At 48.2% G+C, this 17,939-nt stretch overlaps 7 protein-coding genes across 7 annotated transcripts; 4 read left to right on the top strand and 3 right to left on the bottom strand.

The window, feature by feature from the left end:
* Positions 1-3,410: 3,410 nt before the first annotated feature.
* N7484_000795 (putative acyl-CoA oxidase) lies at positions 3,411-5,405 on the top strand (the record flags this gene model as incomplete). The annotated part of the gene is made up of 7 exons (XM_057111215.1): positions 3,411-3,606; positions 3,666-3,864; positions 3,925-4,044; positions 4,129-4,251; positions 4,310-4,826; positions 4,884-4,938; positions 5,002-5,405. The coding sequence occupies 7 exons, from the start codon at positions 3,411-3,413 to the stop codon at positions 5,403-5,405; spliced, it is 1,614 nt and encodes a 537-aa protein (XP_056975952.1).
* A 1,447-nt stretch (positions 5,406-6,852) lies between these two features.
* N7484_000796 (uncharacterized protein) lies at positions 6,853-7,399 on the top strand (the record flags this gene model as incomplete). The annotated part of the gene is made up of 3 exons (XM_057111216.1): positions 6,853-6,922; positions 6,979-7,056; positions 7,116-7,399. The coding sequence occupies 3 exons, from the start codon at positions 6,853-6,855 to the stop codon at positions 7,397-7,399; spliced, it is 432 nt and encodes a 143-aa protein (XP_056975953.1).
* A 457-nt stretch (positions 7,400-7,856) lies between these two features.
* Positions 7,857-9,051, bottom strand: N7484_000797 (pectate lyase family protein; the record flags this gene model as incomplete). Its single annotated transcript, XM_057111217.1, has 4 exons — positions 7,857-8,321; positions 8,389-8,474; positions 8,557-8,642; positions 8,699-9,051. The coding sequence occupies 4 exons, from the start codon at positions 9,049-9,051 to the stop codon at positions 7,857-7,859; spliced, it is 990 nt and encodes a 329-aa protein (XP_056975954.1).
* Positions 9,052-10,369: 1,318 nt separating this feature from the next.
* On the bottom strand, positions 10,370-11,847 carry N7484_000798 (DUF1479 domain-containing protein; the record flags this gene model as incomplete). Its single annotated transcript, XM_057111218.1, has 2 exons — positions 10,370-11,536; positions 11,584-11,847. The coding sequence occupies 2 exons, from the start codon at positions 11,845-11,847 to the stop codon at positions 10,370-10,372; spliced, it is 1,431 nt and encodes a 476-aa protein (XP_056975955.1).
* Positions 11,848-12,480: 633 nt separating this feature from the next.
* Positions 12,481-13,383, bottom strand: efm7 (putative nicotinamide N-methyltransferase Nnt1; the record flags this gene model as incomplete). The annotated part of the gene is made up of 3 exons (XM_057111219.1): positions 12,481-12,555; positions 12,609-13,181; positions 13,240-13,383. The coding sequence occupies 3 exons, from the start codon at positions 13,381-13,383 to the stop codon at positions 12,481-12,483; spliced, it is 792 nt and encodes a 263-aa protein (XP_056975956.1).
* Positions 13,384-14,220: 837 nt separating this feature from the next.
* Positions 14,221-15,947, top strand: ptcA (type 2C protein phosphatase PTC6; the record flags this gene model as incomplete). Its single annotated transcript, XM_057111220.1, has 2 exons — positions 14,221-14,281; positions 14,341-15,947. 2 exons carry the CDS (start codon positions 14,221-14,223, stop codon positions 15,945-15,947), a joined length of 1,668 nt encoding a protein of 555 aa, XP_056975957.1.
* A 429-nt stretch (positions 15,948-16,376) lies between these two features.
* Positions 16,377-17,835, top strand: N7484_000801 (acyl-CoA dehydrogenase; the record flags this gene model as incomplete). The annotated part of the gene is made up of 3 exons (XM_057111221.1): positions 16,377-16,474; positions 16,557-17,405; positions 17,469-17,835. 3 exons carry the CDS (start codon positions 16,377-16,379, stop codon positions 17,833-17,835), a joined length of 1,314 nt encoding a protein of 437 aa, XP_056975958.1.
* Between the last annotated feature and the right edge of the window lie 104 nt (positions 17,836-17,939).

Here is a 17,939-nt window from a genome sequence, read left to right on the forward strand (position 1 = left end):
CTTGTATAAATCGTAATAGATAACCGGAATGCCCTTAATACAGACGTTTCCAACATGCTATATAAATGCTTAATGTCTCTATTAGTTTTCGTGTTCTAAGAAGATTGCAACTATCTACTAATTGTCTCTTTAGAATTTAAAAGATTTATCCAGACGAGGGAAAAATGTTCCTGTTTTCTTATTTTCTCTATCTTGTTCTGTAGATTCGTTCCGTAGGACCTACCTTCGTCCGTAGTCTAACCAGGTTATGGTGTTAATCGCAAACGCCCATTTTATCCAATCGGATTTCCCGTTAGTTGGATATCTCAGACTAGATTCATAAGCGTTACATGTTTATAGTATATATTGCCCATCTCGACAACGGCATGTTTTGACGATTCGAAAAACCAGTGCCAAACCTTGTCTAGAACTTTTTCAGGGACCATCTTGTTTACCAATGATCATCGATATGCGGACCAACAGTCACAGTACTTCTCTCAACAACAGGCTTTAATGCGTCTAGCTTGTTTCTTCCTCGCACAGAACGAAAACACATCTCCCAGGCAATTTGTTTGCTAAGCAAAACAGTTTGTATCTTTGCGGTGAGATCTGGGGGACATGCGACATTTCAGGGCGCATTCAACTCCAACCATGGGCTGACAATCAGTCTGGAGAAATTAAACTCGATCAATCTGATAAACAATGGCTCCATCGCCCAAATTGGTCCAGGAAACAGATGGTATGAAGTCTTCCGCGAGTTGGAGAAAAGCAATGTGACTGTTCTTGGGGGCCGAACAGGATCGGTTGGCGTAGGCGGATTAACCCTTGGGGGTAAGTGTCTTTTGTGTCGTTAATGTTTTCGGTGGCTAATTCCTTTGCTGATAGGGGGCCTGTCATTCTTTTCGGGTCATCGTGGATTGGTTGTGATAATGTCGCCAATTTCCAGGTTCGCTGTACGCTTCCTTTATCAGATGTCAGGTCACTGACCTATCAAATCAATTTAGGCTATTCTGGCCAATGGTTCCGTGGTGGACGCAAATGCAACCTCTCATCCCGATCTATACTGGGCGCTGCGTGGGGGAGGAGGAAACTTCGCTATCATTACCCGGTTTGATATGTACAGCTTTCCGCATGATATGATGTGGGGAGGCATCCGGAGTTATACTATTGACCAGGTCAATGCATTCTCGATGCGTACGTTGACTTTGGGTTACGGGCGTCAGAAAACCCATCGGCTTACCAAATCACCACCATCTATTACACGCAAGCCAGACATCATGCCACAGTGGATCTATACAATACTGAGCTTGTCCCAGCTCCGTCAATTTTTGAAATATTAAACAACACTCGACCCTATGCCGATACTACATCCATAAATCGACAGTCAAATATCAGCTTGATTAATTATCAAGCACAGCCTGACGGCTACCGTCAAACATATTGGACAGCTACTTATAAGCTTGATCGTGAGCTAGCCGGCTTTGTCCAGCGAGTTTTCATGGATGAGACTAGCCAGCTGGGGGATCTTGCTGGCTTAGAAGCTAGATGTATCATGCAGGTGATAACCACGGATATGCTTCGCTATATGAAAGGTAACGGGGGCAATGCTCTTGGATTTCGAGTTCCGGTCATCCACTGATGCTACTGAATCCTACTTTTCGATGGGAAAGGCAGGTGGATGACCTTAAGATCCTGAAAGCCAGTATGAATTTCGTGAACAGGGTCAATGCGCAGGCCCGTGAGATGGGCCGCGAAAAACCCTTCCTTTATATGAACTACGCGAGCCAGTTTCAGGATGTCATACATAGCTACGGGCTGGCTAATGTTTATCGGCTCCAGATGATAGCTAGAAAGTATGGTCCGGGGAAGCTATTTCAAACCCTCCAGCCGGGCTACTTCAAATTGAATGGCAGGGTGGGTTGGTAAAGCGTTAGTGAAGCGGAGAGAAAATGACTAGACACGTATTTAAACAACTCAGCTTGACTGTTGATTCACTGTAGCCAGTCACGATGACAACAGTTATGTTTCTTCGACCAGGAGTCCCGAATTTCCTGGAGGGGAAATGCAGGCAGCTTCCAGAGCTAACAACACTCGTCATCAGACGCGTAAGTGACAATGATATCAGCACTTTATGCTTATAGCTCATCCACAGATCCGCTGCCTTGATATCTATCATAGTGGTTTCTACAATGTCGATGAATGACGGTTGCCCAGGTGGTTCATGATATGGATCGAACCTGCCCTAGATAGAGCTCCGACAAAGTCATACAAAAAAAGATAGATTGTATTAAAATATGATTGGAAGCTACCTCGTAGATGTGAGACATGATAGTCAAAAGTAAGAATTGTATCTATGGAGATGATTATTTCGTAGAATTCCTCCGGGATGTGCCTAGCCTGATGCCAAATCACCAATGATGAGCCCTGCCCATGATGACCCTTTCCAGAAAAGGTTAGCATTTGTCAGACTTTTATTTAGAAAATGCGATTAGCTTACGAACCAGTGAGATGCGAGCCAAGACTCAGTCGATCCACAGTTCGCTGTACAAAACGATCTAGAACATTGGTTCATCATCGATTTCGTGAATATTAAAAGCCCCCGAAAATTATGTTTCTTACTGCTAGAAATCTTCTTAGCTTTTGGAATAATCTTTGGTTACTCACGATATGTTCTCTTGATATACGGCTATACGTCTGTAGGAGCCGTAGCTAGTTCACATAATAGCTGAGTTAAATTGGCGAAATTAATATTATATCTTGTCATAACCAGACAGCACTTGTTGACTTCTTCTATTTTCAGCTGGTGACTATTCTCTAGGACTTAGATTTCTAACGGTGTTGGCTGTAAGTAATTATAGTTTACACACTTTGGTGGGGGGAGTAATATTATTTGCAATACTCGTACCAGGCAAAGGTTGCAAGGAATAGAAGTTTATCAGCTGGATTGATTCTAAAGTTATTGACTATCCTCAACCTCACCGACCAAGAAAATAACCCAGCGTCACTGATAAAAAACCACTTTAATTGTATGTTTGCCTTTATGCCAGCTCAGAACGAGTTTCTAAGACCTAGGAGTCGTTCAGGCAGCCCCCTGCTGGCAGGTCAAACCCAGGGCCCAATGAAATTCTCCCAAACACGTGGCTAGTGCTCGTCCACCTGTCACTTCAGCTGAGAAGCTGCTCACGTGGTCTGAGCGGTGGGGCGTCGGCTATTATTGCCCGGGCCATTTGGCATGTATGAACCGGACGTTGGGCTGTTGCCCTTTTATCTGTTATCACATTGCTAGTCGGTCCTCGAAGTGGAGACTTTTCAGCTCAGCCCCTGATATCCTAGCAGCCCATGCGAAGCGAGGTGAATATACAAAACAACCAACGCCACAATGTGTCCCTGTCGCAGTTTTATCATCTGTGGAAAATCGAACAGCATCCATCATGTCGCTGTCAAATCCAGACCATACAGCTGTGGTATCAGAGTGCCGTGCGCTCTATGAGGAAGTATGGCATACACCTTCACCGACTTTAGAACTGGCGCGGTCGCAACTGATGAAGCCTGCATCACCTTCCTTGACTCTCGAGGAGCGGACGCGACTCACATACTTGAGAGCAAGAGCTTTGGCACGTGCATACAGTAAATTTCCCTGCTATGACGTCCATGTCAGCGGCATGCGGCTAATTGGGATGAAACAGACTTGACGTTGAAGGATGTGGTAGACACTACCCCGAAGTTCTGGAAACTTCATATAGACATGCTCACCGCGATGGATGGTGGCGCAATCAACTTGGTCAGCGTTCAATATAATCTTTTCGTCGGCACAGTTGCTCCTTTTGCTGCGACGCAACCCAAATTGGAGTTGATCGTACAGCAGGCAATCAATTTTGATATCTCGTGAGTTCCCTACGTGATCGAATTACCTTCGGTCTGGCGCAGTTGATTGACCTTAATCAGGGCGCAGTTCATGCTCACCGAGCTCGGACATGGCTTAGATGCCCGCAATCTCGAAACAACCGCGACTCTTCTACCCGATGGCGGCTTTGAGCTGCACACACCAACCCCGGCTGCTGCTAAGTAAGAAACAGTTGAACCAATTTAATGTGCCTTGATACTAAGATTTTCAACTTTCAGATGCATGCCACCTAATACTGTTCGCAGTGGCCTCCCCGTTATTGCAGTTGTAATTGCCCGACTCATGGTTGACGGAGAAGATCGGGGAGTCCGACCATTCCTCGTTCCAATGTCAGATGGTTCTAAGATGTGTACGGGTGTCACCTCAAAGTGCGTATTAGGCCAATTGAACTGTTTCTCCTTGGAACTAACAACGCCGGTTATTCAGAGCATTTCCAACTCGTCCGGGTGCAAATCCAATTGACCACGCCTTGACCTACTTCAACCGCGTGCAGTTACCGTTCTCTGCCCTGCTTGGTAGACTGCAAGAGTCACGCAATGAACGCGATAACTTCTTAGCGACCATCCACCGCATGCCTGCAGGAACTCTCTTTTTGGCTGGTGGGTGTATTCCACTCATCAAAATGGCGGTTCACAACTCCAGTAAATTCAGTTTCCGGCGACACATCCTTGGTCACGATGGGCAGCCTATGCCCGTGATTGACTTCCGTACCCAGCATCTTCCTATCCTTCACGCGATTGCGAGAGCCCATGTCCTTCAAGCGTTTCTTATTCATGCTGGAATGGGATTTTGTGATCAGAAGACTGATCCGCGGGTCCGCCATGCCTTCGCAACAGCGTTCAAAGCAGTCACAACTCATCATTTCCAGACCAGCCTCAAATCTATGAATGAAGGCTGTGGCTGGCATGGGTACTATGACCGGAATCAAATCCTCCAGGCCGAGGTATGTCATTCTCTCTGATCGGAAGGTATTGCACATATGCTGACCGTATTTCTTTAGTTGGAATTCCGTGCCATTGCAACCGCTGAAGGTGATGTTAGAGTTCTAGCTATTCGTATGTCGATGTTCCTGCAGTTTATCTAAATCAGTTGCACCAGCTAATTCTCTGACTAAACAGGGCTTGCCAGCGAGCTTCTCATTGGCCGTTACCAGGTACCCCCGCCCAAGGACTCTAACTGTGCTCTAGCACGGCACGAGGCCGGCTTATTTGCGGAGGCTCGGGATTTGATGAAGCTCTTTGGCAATAAACATCGGAGTGAGGCTTTCAACCGAACCATTCTCCCTCTTGCTCTTCCATTGGTTCAAGCCATTGGATATCGCATGGCGATGGAGGCCGCTGTCGAGATTGACATTGACCCTAAGCTGCGGGCCTTATATCAAGCTGGAATTATCAAGGAATGCTCCGCTTGGTTTTCTGAGCAGGGGGGGGCCTTAGTCGCCAAGAGCAGCGCCAGATGGAGTCACAAGCGGCTGATGCAGTGCTTCCAGAATTACCAAGATTGGTGGAAGAAACAGGGGTAGAGCCTTATTGCACTGCACCTATGACATCAGAGAAATTGTGGAATGATTATGTTGAGGAGTTGGAGAATTTCTCTGGTGATGCGGTGTGGGGCTCTCAGAACCATAAAGCGCGGCTATAGCGCACGTCTATGTGGCCGCCTACACCTAATTTGGGATACACTTTGAGAATAATGAACAACTGTTGTGGAGATAGAGTAACATAATTACTTGTCTTTTTTAATGTGTGTTTCTCATTGAATTACTCACAGTCGGCCCTAGTGTTTTGACTTTCTTCACAGTCAAGCATACAGTGCTTATAATATAACACTACTAAGGTGACGACTATGTGAAATTCAAATGTGGGAAATTTTACACTCCAATCATACTTTGCTATTTGAAGAAGAGCGAGTGGCTTTGGGTCCGAAACCTGCTCTGAGAAGACTATTCAAGTTTCCCCTAGAACATGTTGGAGCTCTTTTGACATTCGAAAGTATAATTAGACACATCAGTGGGGATTTCCCTCCAAAATCAAGGAAACCGGTGCGTTAAACAAATATGAGGTACAGATTCATGAGGTGATAGAGGAGGCCAGTGCTTACTTGATACAGTGCTTACTTGATAGGTGCCTGAGTAATTGCTACAAAACGTGCATTGGAAGGCTTAAGGGCTTGTTTTAAAGTATCACATTAACTAACTAGACAAGTGATAGCCTGGAACGTTTTATGCCCCTAGCCTTATGGATATGAACGAAATATCTATGTATTTCTCCAATTCGTGCCTCGGGATGAATGTGATACAAAAGAATAACAGACATAGTAATGATGCCTGCAAAACGGCTTTTCATACATACGGTACGATACCGGACATAATATGATTTTCTCTTCCCCTCCATCTCCGTACGCCACCTAGCTGCCTCCAACTCTTCCCTTAGTCAAAGTTTGACAAAAAGCTCATGCCCATATTCATCAAGTGCCCAGTATCTGTGGATATACGCAAGCAAACATCAGTCTTTTAAGACAACAGATATTTCTAGACTATAGGTAAGATGCAGGGTGCAGCTGACCGAGCTAGATATTGTTGATTATATAGGGGTCCTTTGTAGCTAGAGGAATCAACGTTAGAGTGAAAGCAGACTGAGATGATTTCCTTTACTACCTCCTTTCTCTCTATAGAAGCTGAATTATAATGATTACACTAGAATGCTTTGAACAATTATTCCAAGACTACAAAGTATAATACTTTTTCTATTATAGGTATGAGGATGTTGTTGAATACTGTGTGACCCTCCAAAGTACATTCAACAGCTCTTTTCCCAGCATTTCCTATTATTAACCAATAGTATTTCAGGGCTGCCTACGATATGGCAGTGACGAATGCGACATGTTACTCTCAGTTCAAGCTATTCCAGATTGTTTTGTATCAAGCAGTGCTCATTTTTGTCTCAGACATTATCATATTGCTTGCGCCAATGCCGATTCTGTGTCAACTGAACATGCCCACAGGAAAGATTGTAGCCTTGTTGGCGATCTTTGGAACAGGTTGGTAGACACGAGGTATCACTCGCAATTGTAACAAATACTAATGTTGGCTTCAGGTATCATCGCCTGTATCGCCCCAGTCGTTCGCTTCAGCACTTTAGATTATCTGCGCAAGGGCACTAAAGACCTCACCTGTAAGGATTGCTTCTAACGTGCTCTTCGCCCAGTAGCTCACACTGACTCAGATATACAGACGACTCAACTTCATCCCTATACTGGATGGCGATCGAGTTCAATTTGGGCCTTGTCGCCGGCTCTCTCTCGTCTCTAAAGCCACTTCCCGTTTTTCGCCGCTTTGGGTCGAGCGCAGGCTCGAAATACAAAGCATCGACCGGATGTACGCCACATGAGCTTGGCGCCATGAGCGGAACTGATATTAAAAATGTCAGAAAAAAAAGCCACAGCTTAGGCATGGGAACAAATATTCCGATGGAAAGTGTTAACGAGAGCCAGGAGCGAATTTTCCCGACCGTGTGACTAGCGCTAGGTTGTGACTCCTCCTAGGTAGATTTTAATTCCTATCATTTTTTGTCGTTCCAACATACATGTAGTATAAAATCCACTGCTCAGGCTTACTTCTTTGGCTCGATTGTGATCCTCTTGTTGTCATCTTTTTACAATCAGAGTCAACTAGCCCTTGTTTGGGTGATATTTCATGCTCTGGAGGTTCAATGATAGTCCTAGAAGATGATTAATGGCTTATGAGAATAATCAAAGTTAAAATGTGGATCAAGCTTGCGTTGGCTTCCTAACTGCGTACTAAAGAGCTATTTAAAGGAATGAATGACAGAAAAATATCAGGCAAAGAGTCAAAATTGTCCACTCCCATCATGGCCGTCATGGCCGTCAAGGCCTCACACCCCAAGGCTGTCACCTGAAACCAAGAAACCTTACATTCTATCCATGTAAGCCAGCGTTCAAAAACCTAGCTGGCTTAGAATGTAAGGGTTTGCCCTGCAGTACCATATACAGCAGCTTTGACATTTGCAGAGCCAAGCAGAGTGTATGAGTAAGGCACGGTAGTCAGGGTGCCCGTTTCAGCGGTATTCTCACCATCGCCAAAGTCGTTGTCGCTAGCAACAGCATAACCGTCATCGGTGGAGTAGAGAGGCTTGTCGACCCCATCAAAGACATTAGACTGAACCAGGATCTGGGCACCGTCGCGGGTATTGATACCATCGTTGACGGCGAGGAAGTAGCTGTTGTAGATGTGACCGGTTCCGAAGCGAATGGAGGGAGCACGGGAGTTGATGTTGTACCAGTAGTTGTTGGCATATGTAACGCGGAGGTGTCCAGTGTCTTCATCGCCGTTGTTGTCAGAGTGGCCAATCAAGGATGCTTTCCAGTGGTCGTGAAAGAATGTGTTCGAGACGGTGATGTAGTCAGCAGCGTGAGTGAGCTGGTAGTGAGGAATTATGACCGTCAGTGTCTAATTTTGATATATTGAGGATTTCTGCAATACCTACATCAATCAGACCGTCGTAGTAGTCCTTATCATGGTCCATGTCGGAGGAAACATCGCAGTGATCGATCCAGACGTTGGTGGAATACTCTGCACAAAGTATTGCCATGGTCAGTTCTGCATTCTTTACGGAACTTATTACATGCTGGAAAAGGCTTGGGCTTCGACTCACGAACACCAATGGCGTCGCCGTTGTCTGCAAGAACTTTCTTGACGCCTAGATTGCGGATAATAACGTTCGATTCCTCTTTGACCAGACTGGCAGTGACTTAGTATGCGCTCCTCAGCTCCTCGATAGACAAAATCAAGCTTACAGGCCAAAGCCGGTCAGGATAGCCGTAGAGCTTTTCCCGATGATGCTGGTGTTGCTCCCCACCTTGACCTGGTCGGCGGTCTGTGTGATGGGGCCAGAAACATAGACGACCTTCTTGCTGTCACCGGAGACAGCAGCCGTGAAAGCAGCGTAGGAAGATACTGTGGTGGTAGTACCACCTGCGCCACCAGTTGTGCCGCCATTTAGACTAGCGTAGCCAAAAGCTGCATCACTGACGGTAGCACGCTTATCAACGGAGTTGGTAACTTCAACAGTGGTGGGAGTAGGAGCAGCCGCAGCAAGACTGCAAAAGCAGCCGGCAATGAGGGCAGAAAGGCTTCTGGTGGTAACCATGATGAAAGAGAAGAGGCACAATTAGATGCAAGTTGCTCAAGGTTTCTAAGGCAAGGGGCCTCAAGGTAGACAGGAGACAATCTCAATAGAAAGTTGGGTTGGAAGTCGGTATGACTGGAATTCTAGCTTCTTATATAGGAGGAAACAATACTACTCGACTCACGATGGACATATTTTGACTCCTGACCGGTGGATAACATTTATCCGTAACTTAGTCACCACTTGGCTAATACTCAAGCTGATTGTATTCCAAGAGCTGAGACAAGTCAATTTGGTCAGTTTCAGTGTCTGGCTAAGTCTTGGAAATTACTTTTGTCGAATGTCCTCGGATCTCTCCATTCATGCAGCCAAGCAGCCAAGCATCGCGACTGAATAAGAACATAGTGGGCGAAGCTGCTTCGGCTGAGAAATTTAATTTCCACTAATGATCCTCATGGCAGTTTAATGTCTCTAGTTTGTTTCGTGTCCGTCATGATCAAATCGCCCGCCAAGCATTGCCAAGGTTTCACTTCGACGTTAGAGGACGGAGTATTTGGGCTTTATTTGCTTGGCATGGATGTTGTGTAGTGGACAACTCGTCACGGAGCATTCAGATCGTGAAAAGAAAAGATGGCAGTCTGTATAGCTTCCACCAATAAACTATAGGTTTGGCGGACACACGGGACCTTGGCCTGAGCGTATCAAGAAACAGTTGAGTAAAAAGTTCGCTGATCCTGTCCTGCGGAGAAACTTGGCATTCATCATTCGATGGAATTAGCGAAATATTCCCCCGGCCGCTACACCCCTGAGGCTTGACCAAACCCCTGTATGCATCAAAGTAGATCACGCCTGCAAAGGGTCACCTGAAGAAAGGAGCCCCGCGATTCTCGAAGATAGTTCCTGCAACCGGAATAATTGTGGGTGTGCCTATTAGGTTATGGCAGTACCTTGGCATTTTCCCTAGTTACTAATACCAAAGCAAGTTGATCATAGGCAAAAGGCGAAGAATAAAGCTAGCAGGCGGTAATGAAAAGCTTTCTCTAGTATTCTTCTTCAAACCCAAAACAAATATCAGTATCAGCGTTAAAGTAACTTGCCATTTTATCCGGGTAAACTGGATTTCCAAGCAGCTCCTACGAGGTTTCTGTCTAGGTGAGGCTACTGTTACAGAAATATCTGTAGTATCTCTGTCATGATTTCTGACAGGTGTTTTGTTCATCTATAGTAAGAAGGTATTTCACGTGGCACATGCTCCACCACTGACAATCCGCCTAGTTCAGCGTGAAATTTTCCAGTACATTGCTAGTCACGGTTGTTCCATTGTCCAAGAAATGGTCTTTTATGCTCTGGAGCACATCTCATTGGCCGATTTCACTGCCTGTCTCTCGCCTTCAGTCATGGCCTCCGTCATCTTCCAAGGAATATTACCGAACCCCATCGCCCTCTGTCCTTCGGGATTCAAAGAAGACCAGTCCACTGCACCCTGAAATCCCATTTCACCATCACCGCCGGCACCGGGAAAGTCCCACGGCGGGGAATACGTCAAAGCTGCTTGACGCTGCTTGAGGAGGTACTTGATATTCATGTCACACAAAGGGGTGGCTGGAATATACATCACACTAGAGTCTCGACTGCCTCGGTGCTCCTTGTCTACTGAGTGCAGCGAGTCGCAGTGCCATGCGACAAAGTCGCCTGGTTCAACCCGAGGCACCGGAACCATTGTGGTCTCGAGCTGAAGCTCCGGGTGTGTCACGGGATTATACTCCTGGCATGCTCCTGGCACAGACCCAGGGAAAGTAGCATCCAGTTTGGGGTCTTGACTTTGGACATCGAAGAATGGTCGGAGAATCGTATAGGCCGTGCTATGCACGACCATAGGGCAGACATGGAGCGAGCCCTCGCCGGGTGCAGTATCGGACATGGAGAGCCATCCCTGGAAGAAACGCAGCATTGAACAGGCGCCGGCGCCGTTGTATAGATCCATCTTTGCCGACAGACGATGTTTGGCATCCCATGGGTCGTACCTTTCCCAGTTGCCCTCAAGGATCTTGTTGTATACACTGGCATACTCAGGGTCTTCCCAGCGTTCGAGTGATCCGCCGTCTATATGGGGCCCCAGAGTAAACTTGGAGTCTCCCGGATTTCGGATTCGCAGTCGGTCTGCGTAAGTAAGTGGGTTTGATGTCGAGAGTATTGTGTTTGGGTCCGATGAGTGCCATAACCGCTGTAGGAATCGCTGTGCTTCGAGCACATTGGGATTCGCTCGAGCTTCCGCTTGTGATGGAGTCCAGTAAAGTTCGTAGACGGCCGGCGAATCCGATGGAAATGCTTTTACGCGTTTTTGATTTGCGCTGACATAGTCACGGATTCTTTGTTTATAATCAAGGGCCGTGTTTCGAGGCAGCACGTTTCGAATGACTACGCTGCCACGGTGGCGAATTTCTTTCAGAGTCGCCTCAGGGACTTTGCCGGACACAATATCAGAATATTTCACAGATGGAATGATCTTTCCCGATTAGTCTTTAGGCTTGGTTCTGCATGGCTTTTACTTACATCGCTTCCTTTCGACTTGATTTTCTCCGCTTCCTCCTCCAAGCTCAGGAGAAGCCTCTTCCAGCTCTCTTTCAGCGCCTTCTCGTTTTTTTCAAATAGTCTTTGTTTCAGCTCTTGGAATCGAGCGGGGAGAGGCTCCGGCTGATACCCCGGTTGTAGACTAGGAAACACCGATGAAATGTCGCCAGCAGCCTTGGTCGTTTGGGCTGTGGATGTTGATGCTGCGCGAATGGCAGATTTTGATAAATGCCTGAAAGACCCCATGGTGTTCTCTGTGAGCAAAATTGTTCATCGCCTTTCTTGTGGGGGTTTAATAGGGTTTGATGTCCGGCGTGAAATGCGGAGTATATTGACGTAGGTACTGTCGGGACGGTTTAAAATTGGCAGTCGGCCCGACTTCTAAAAGGAGGTGTTTTGCCGACAAAAGCCAATCATATTCGGTGAAGTGGGGACCTGCTTCTATGGCTGATTCCGCGCGGCGCACCTTTTTCCCGCCCACAGTAGGTAGATAGACATGGTGAGGTCAACAACGGAAGACTACGGCCTTCAAATTCAATAGGAAGCCGTGGTCGGTTTCCTTTTGCTGAATGCAGAGCCCTGTCATAGACCGATTCATTCGTAGGCTGTTCATTTTGTGATGTGTGATGCGACAAATGTTCTCAGAGAAAAAGGACAGAATTTGTTTGAGAGCAGCAGGAAAGAAGAAAGGAAGTAAGACCTCGAAACGCAAACGAGAAATTGACTCTTCACTTCGCCACCCCATCTAGTCTTCTCTCACATGTTTACTCTTAGGACCGTTGTTGGTTCGAATAGTTGAAGGTTCAACTCCAAATGCAGCATTGAAGCTGGTCTATCAATTGTTTACTTTTTGTGAAAATTAGGGTATCATGCTAAATTTCAAGCATTGTCCAGCAATTTATCCGGTGCCCACCGGAGTTCATATCCAAACACGGTCCGCCGAAGCCTCTCATCCTACGACATATTTAGCATTAGAGTGAGCCAAGTAGCAGTGGAGAGGTACTTACACCTGGATCATCTTCAAATAACACCTCTTCCATGAGCTTTTCAAATATCTTGGTCACGGTGAACCCGCTCGACTCCGCCAGCGGAAAGAACTTTTCGGTCTGCGGCAGCAACCACGGCTGATAGGGTGTAAAAATGACCAAAGCCACAGCCTCGGGGCTTTTTTTCAAAGTCATTTGCATAGTCTTGATCAGATTCCCATGTTCACGCCAGGCGTAAACAACGTCTGCCATGATCAATACGTCAAAGGTCGCAGGGCTGCCTCCTTGGGCGGAAGGAATATGCGCCTGGAGCGGTTCAACCGTCTTGCCCCATGCATAACCCTCCACATACAGTCGCGACTCAGACGGGATCATGCCAGCCGACAAATCCGCATTATGTTGCATATTAGATACCAGGTCCAGGTCTGGATAATCAGTCATCACCGTGGTGCGAGCCCCCAGAATCGCACTGACGATACTAGGGACGCCCGCCGCAGCGCCAATCTCGAGGACATCCTTGCCGCGGATAAGGGAATCGGCTCGTTCTTCAATATAATGTGCGCTGGTTCGGCCGGCATTCCATAGCAGATTTCCCTGAATCGTCAAAATGGGTTAGTAATGTCCCAAAGGAAACAATTGGACCTTCACATACGTAAAGTGGGTGACTGCCCACAAGACGCACGCGCACCGTCTGTCCAGACAGCATGTGGTGCTCAGCAAATGTGGGCTGTTTCTCTTCAGGGTAGAACCCCTCGGGGTCCTTAAACAGATCACCAGTATCAAAATCGTCAGCCATTGTGAGTGCGTGAGCCCCTCGTCCAAGAAAAAAAAATCGGGGTTTATCTTATCGGCGGGGTGACTTGGTGCCTTAAGGCAAAAACGTGGAAGTAAATGATTTCAACAAACCCCCCAACGGAGGAAGTGCCTTTGTCAAGCTTGCCATCGGGACTTCGGCAGTTTTATACTGCAGGTATAGCATATCAACTGCATTCAATGACCTGCATATCAAGGTGCATCGGTGCCAAGGTACAACCTGATCCTGAGATTGATAAATCACCTGCGATAAGCTTTTCAAATCGGAGTTTTGAAGCTTAAACCCTTACTCCAACGTACAAATAGCTACCTCGTGCTATCTACTTAGTGTAAAGGAACTTTTTGATCAGGTATTGTTGTAAAGCTAACACCCCCCTTCCCTTAGTATGGATGCAGACCACGGCCCCGGGAACCGTTTGAACACAGTGCTAGGTAGTTTAACAGAGCAATCCTCAATACACAGGGCAAGCTGCTCATTTGTCAGAATCTTGCAAATCAGTACTTGTTCTTGAATATCCCGGAGAACGTGGTCTATATCCGAATGGAGTCAGAGGGTGATACATGGACGAATCAGGTGAATAATGGACGTACGAAACCACAACTAATATGATGAGGTCTCACCGTACCCAGACTTCCAGGGAATCTGTCAGGACTTTGGTGATTATTCATATGAGAGCGCTGATACTAGACGGGAAGTTGAAATTGATCTGCCGGGACGTGTCGCCTTATCTGCCGACGCTCGGGCCAGCCGGTTTCCCCCCACGATGTTGCTTCCCCCATCTCCTTTCATCTTACACCTCCTGCGATCCATGGGCCATTCATGATTGTCACTTCAGCGAGGCGAGTAACAGGCCGGGCCTGGACCTTGGCTGGCTGTTACAGTACGTCAATCGTAATTTTCACGGACGATCCCTGATGAGCCGCTGACGGTTGAATCTAGCAGCCTTCTCCCGCCCTCGAAGATTGCGACTATACAGCTCGGAAGCTGCAGCCCCCGATGCGCCTCCTACCCTGAAAAAGCGCCCCCAGTTCCGCGACTATTTCGTTACTCACCTCCCCTCGTCGTCACTTCATCCGGATCCTCGGGGGCCGACCTCGCCCTTTCACAAACTCCCGCGTTCCGAGTCGGTGCCACATACCGGGGAGACCTCACATTCGCCTACGTCATTTCAGACATTCGTCGACCGCGAGACCACTGTAGTGCGGATTCCCCTGCGCAGTGCCAAACATCACTTTGGTGCCGTCACTGCCCGTGGAACTCGACCAGCAAATGAAGATACATATCAGGCCGGTGTGATTGACATCCCGGCCTTTGCAAAGCGACCTCCAGCATCGGTAACGATCAATCGACCCTCGTCGACCTCACCTCGTGAATCCCGCGCCGCAGATACCGCCAATGGGGATCCACAAATCTTTTACTTCGGCATCTTCGATGGCCATGGCGGCGCGGAGTGCAGTGCATTCCTGAAAGATTATTTGCATGAGTATATTCAAAATGCGGCCGCCAATTTCGAGATCCAGTCAAGCCTACGGCCAAATCAACCTATAAACGGAGTGGATCATTCCGCGTCATTGCCCCTGATGCAGAAGGGAAATCGACGTCGCATTGGAGAGCTGGAGAAAAGTCTGGTGAATAACTGGAGGCGCTTGGTTGGTGGTTATTTCAAAAGATTCAAGCCGCCTCATTTCGCCTACTATGGGACCGACTCCGGGGATGCCGCATCCTCAGATCGCGTCTCCATTGAGGAGGTCATGGAATATGCCTTTTTGCGGGCTGATCTGGACTTTGTGAAAGCGCAAGCAGCCAAGCGGGATGATGATCTGGCTCTGGCCGAGAAACCTCTCAATGAAGACGAAATACTCCACTCTCCTAGCCTAACCAGGACCCCCAAGATTGGCGGCCGCTCGCGTTTCAAGGGTGGTAGCACTGGAAGTATTGCCATGATCTCCCCTCCCAGCCCAACCCCCTTTTGGCACCCGGCGGGTCCCTCCAGCCTCCTTGTTGCGCATGTGGGAGACACCAAAGTCTTGCTCTGCTCAACGGCCACCGGAGAGGCTATTCCTCTGACAGCCAACCATCACCCATCCTCGCCCATTGAGGCTGCTCGCCTCCGCCGTTATGCCGCAACCTTTGTCACTGACTCTTTCGGCGAGGAGCGCATGAGCGGGCTTGCCAACACCCGCGCCTTCGGTGACGTGCAGTCTAAACGAATTGGTGTCTCTGCTGAGCCCGAAGTCAACCGCATCGAGATGGGTGCCGCTGAGTTCTCTTTCCTAGTCATGATGTCTGATGGCATTAGCGGCACGCTTCTCGACCAGGAAGTCGTTGATATTATCAAAGAAGCCAAGACCCCGGAGCAAGGTGCCCGTGATGTTGTCAGCTTCGCTACTGAGGTTACCAAGGAGGGGGACAACGCCACTTGCCTTGTCGTTCGACTAGGTGGTTGGGAGCGACGACTTGAGGGAGGCGTGGGTAGCTTGGGGTCGAAGGAGTCTCGCGAGTGGCGACGACAGGATGCCACTGATCCGCGCAGGTCACGGACGTGAGGCTCTCTCTCATTTATAGAATCTCTCTCTCTCTCTCTCTCTCTCTCTGTACATAGTTCTGGTTCCTGAACGGTTCCATTGCATATAATCATTTGATTCGTCCACATTTTCGGCTCTGCGGATCTTGTTCTCCGGGATCTACAAGTACGCGATGGTCCTGTGATAATTGTCCGACATTATATTCACAATGAAGTGGAACTTCTACTTCCCAGACCAATGCATTTTTGTTTCTGAAGAGTCAGAATAAATGTCAGTTAGGCCTAATTCACGAGTAGAAGAATAGCCTAGGTTCGATAACATAGGCCCCACTTCCCTTATCCCCGCGAATCCCCAGTCCCGCTGATAACCGAGGCTCTGTAGCTTGCCTTGTGATTGTCCCAACTTCTTGACTTTCACACTTCTTCCACTCACCACTCATTTTACGTCGCAATGGCCTCTATCTCTCGCGCTTTGCGGCCCTTGTCGCGTACTTATCCCTCGGTTCGCCTATCCTCGAAACGCCTGGCTACGTACCGCCCTCTTCAGAGGTATGGTACCAAATATGATCTATCGTCGATTAGTTAAGACCTCACCTTGAATCCACTGATCTAACTTTCTTCTCATTCCCAGTGCCTATGCCTTCTCAACCACGCCCCGCCGGCGGGATGCTGACATCTCGTCCCTCACCCCAACGCCGATCAGCCATTTATCCGATATCGAATCATTGATGGCCGACTCGGTCTCTAAGTTCGCACAGGAGCAGATCGCCCCCAAAGTCAGGGACATGGACGAGGCTGAGACTATGGACTCGGCTCTTGTGGAACAGCTCTTCGAGCAGGGCTTGATGGGTATCGAGATCCCCGAAGAATACGGTGGTGCCGGTATGAATTTCACTGCTGCGATCGTGGCGATCGAGGAGCTTGCACGTGTCGACCCTAGTGTTAGTGTCATGGTCGATGTGCACAACACCCTTGTGAACACAGCGATCATGCGGTATGGAGACGCTCAATCCCATCGCACCTGGCTGCCTAAGCTGAGCACCGGCACCGTTGGCTCTTTCTGTCTTTCCGAGCCCGTCTCTGGCTCGGACGCATTCGCGCTGCAGACCAAGGCGGAGAAGACTGCAGACGGCTACAAGCTAAACGGCTCCAAGATGTGGATTACGAATGCCATGGAGTCAGGTATCTTCATCGTTTTTGCCAACCTGAACCCCAGCCAGGGTTACAAGGGCATCACAGCCTTTATCGTCGAGAAGGGAACACCAGGATTTTCAGTCGCGAAGAAGGAGAAGAAGCTTGGTATCCGCGCCAGCAGCACCTGTGTGTTGAACTTTGACGACGTCGTGATCCCCAAGAGCAATCTTCTCGGTGAGGAAGGCCAAGGTTACAAATATGCCATCAATATCTTGAACGAGGGCCGTATTGGTATTGCGGCCCAAATGACGGGTCTAGCTCTTGGCGCGTGGGAGAACGCCGCTCGGTAAGCCTATCCATTGTCTGAATACAGAATCCTCTGTCAGTTATCTAACTCGGTTCGATATAGCTACGTCTGGAATGACCGCAAGCAATTTGGTCAGTTGATTGGTAATTTCCAGGGCATGCAGCACCAGATCGCTCAGGCTTATACCGAAATCGCTGCCGCGCGGGCGCTTGTCTACAATGCTGCCCGCAAAAAGGAGGCCGGTCAGGATTTTGTCCAAGATGCCGCCATGGCCAAGCTGTATGCCTCGCAGGTCGCAGGCCGTGTATCTGGCTTGGCTGTCGAGTGGATGGGTGGTATGGGCTTTGTTCGCGAGGGCATCGCCGAGAAGATGTTCCGCGACAGCAAGATTGGTGCCATTTACGAGGGCACCAGCAACATCCAGCTGACGACCATTGCCAAACTGTTGCAGAAGGAGTACACCAACTAGATATGAACTGTCTCTATATTCGTTTATTTTTCTTTCCTCGTTCTGCGATACACTGAGATTGAGACTACACATTAGTGATGTGTCTTAGAGTCTTCCGGGTTTGA

Source organism: Penicillium longicatenatum, assembly GCF_028827895.1.
Source record: "Penicillium longicatenatum strain IBT 33135 chromosome Unknown contig_1_segment0_segment0, whole genome shotgun sequence".
Classification (NCBI taxonomy): Eukaryota; Fungi; Ascomycota; class Eurotiomycetes; order Eurotiales; family Aspergillaceae; genus Penicillium; species Penicillium longicatenatum.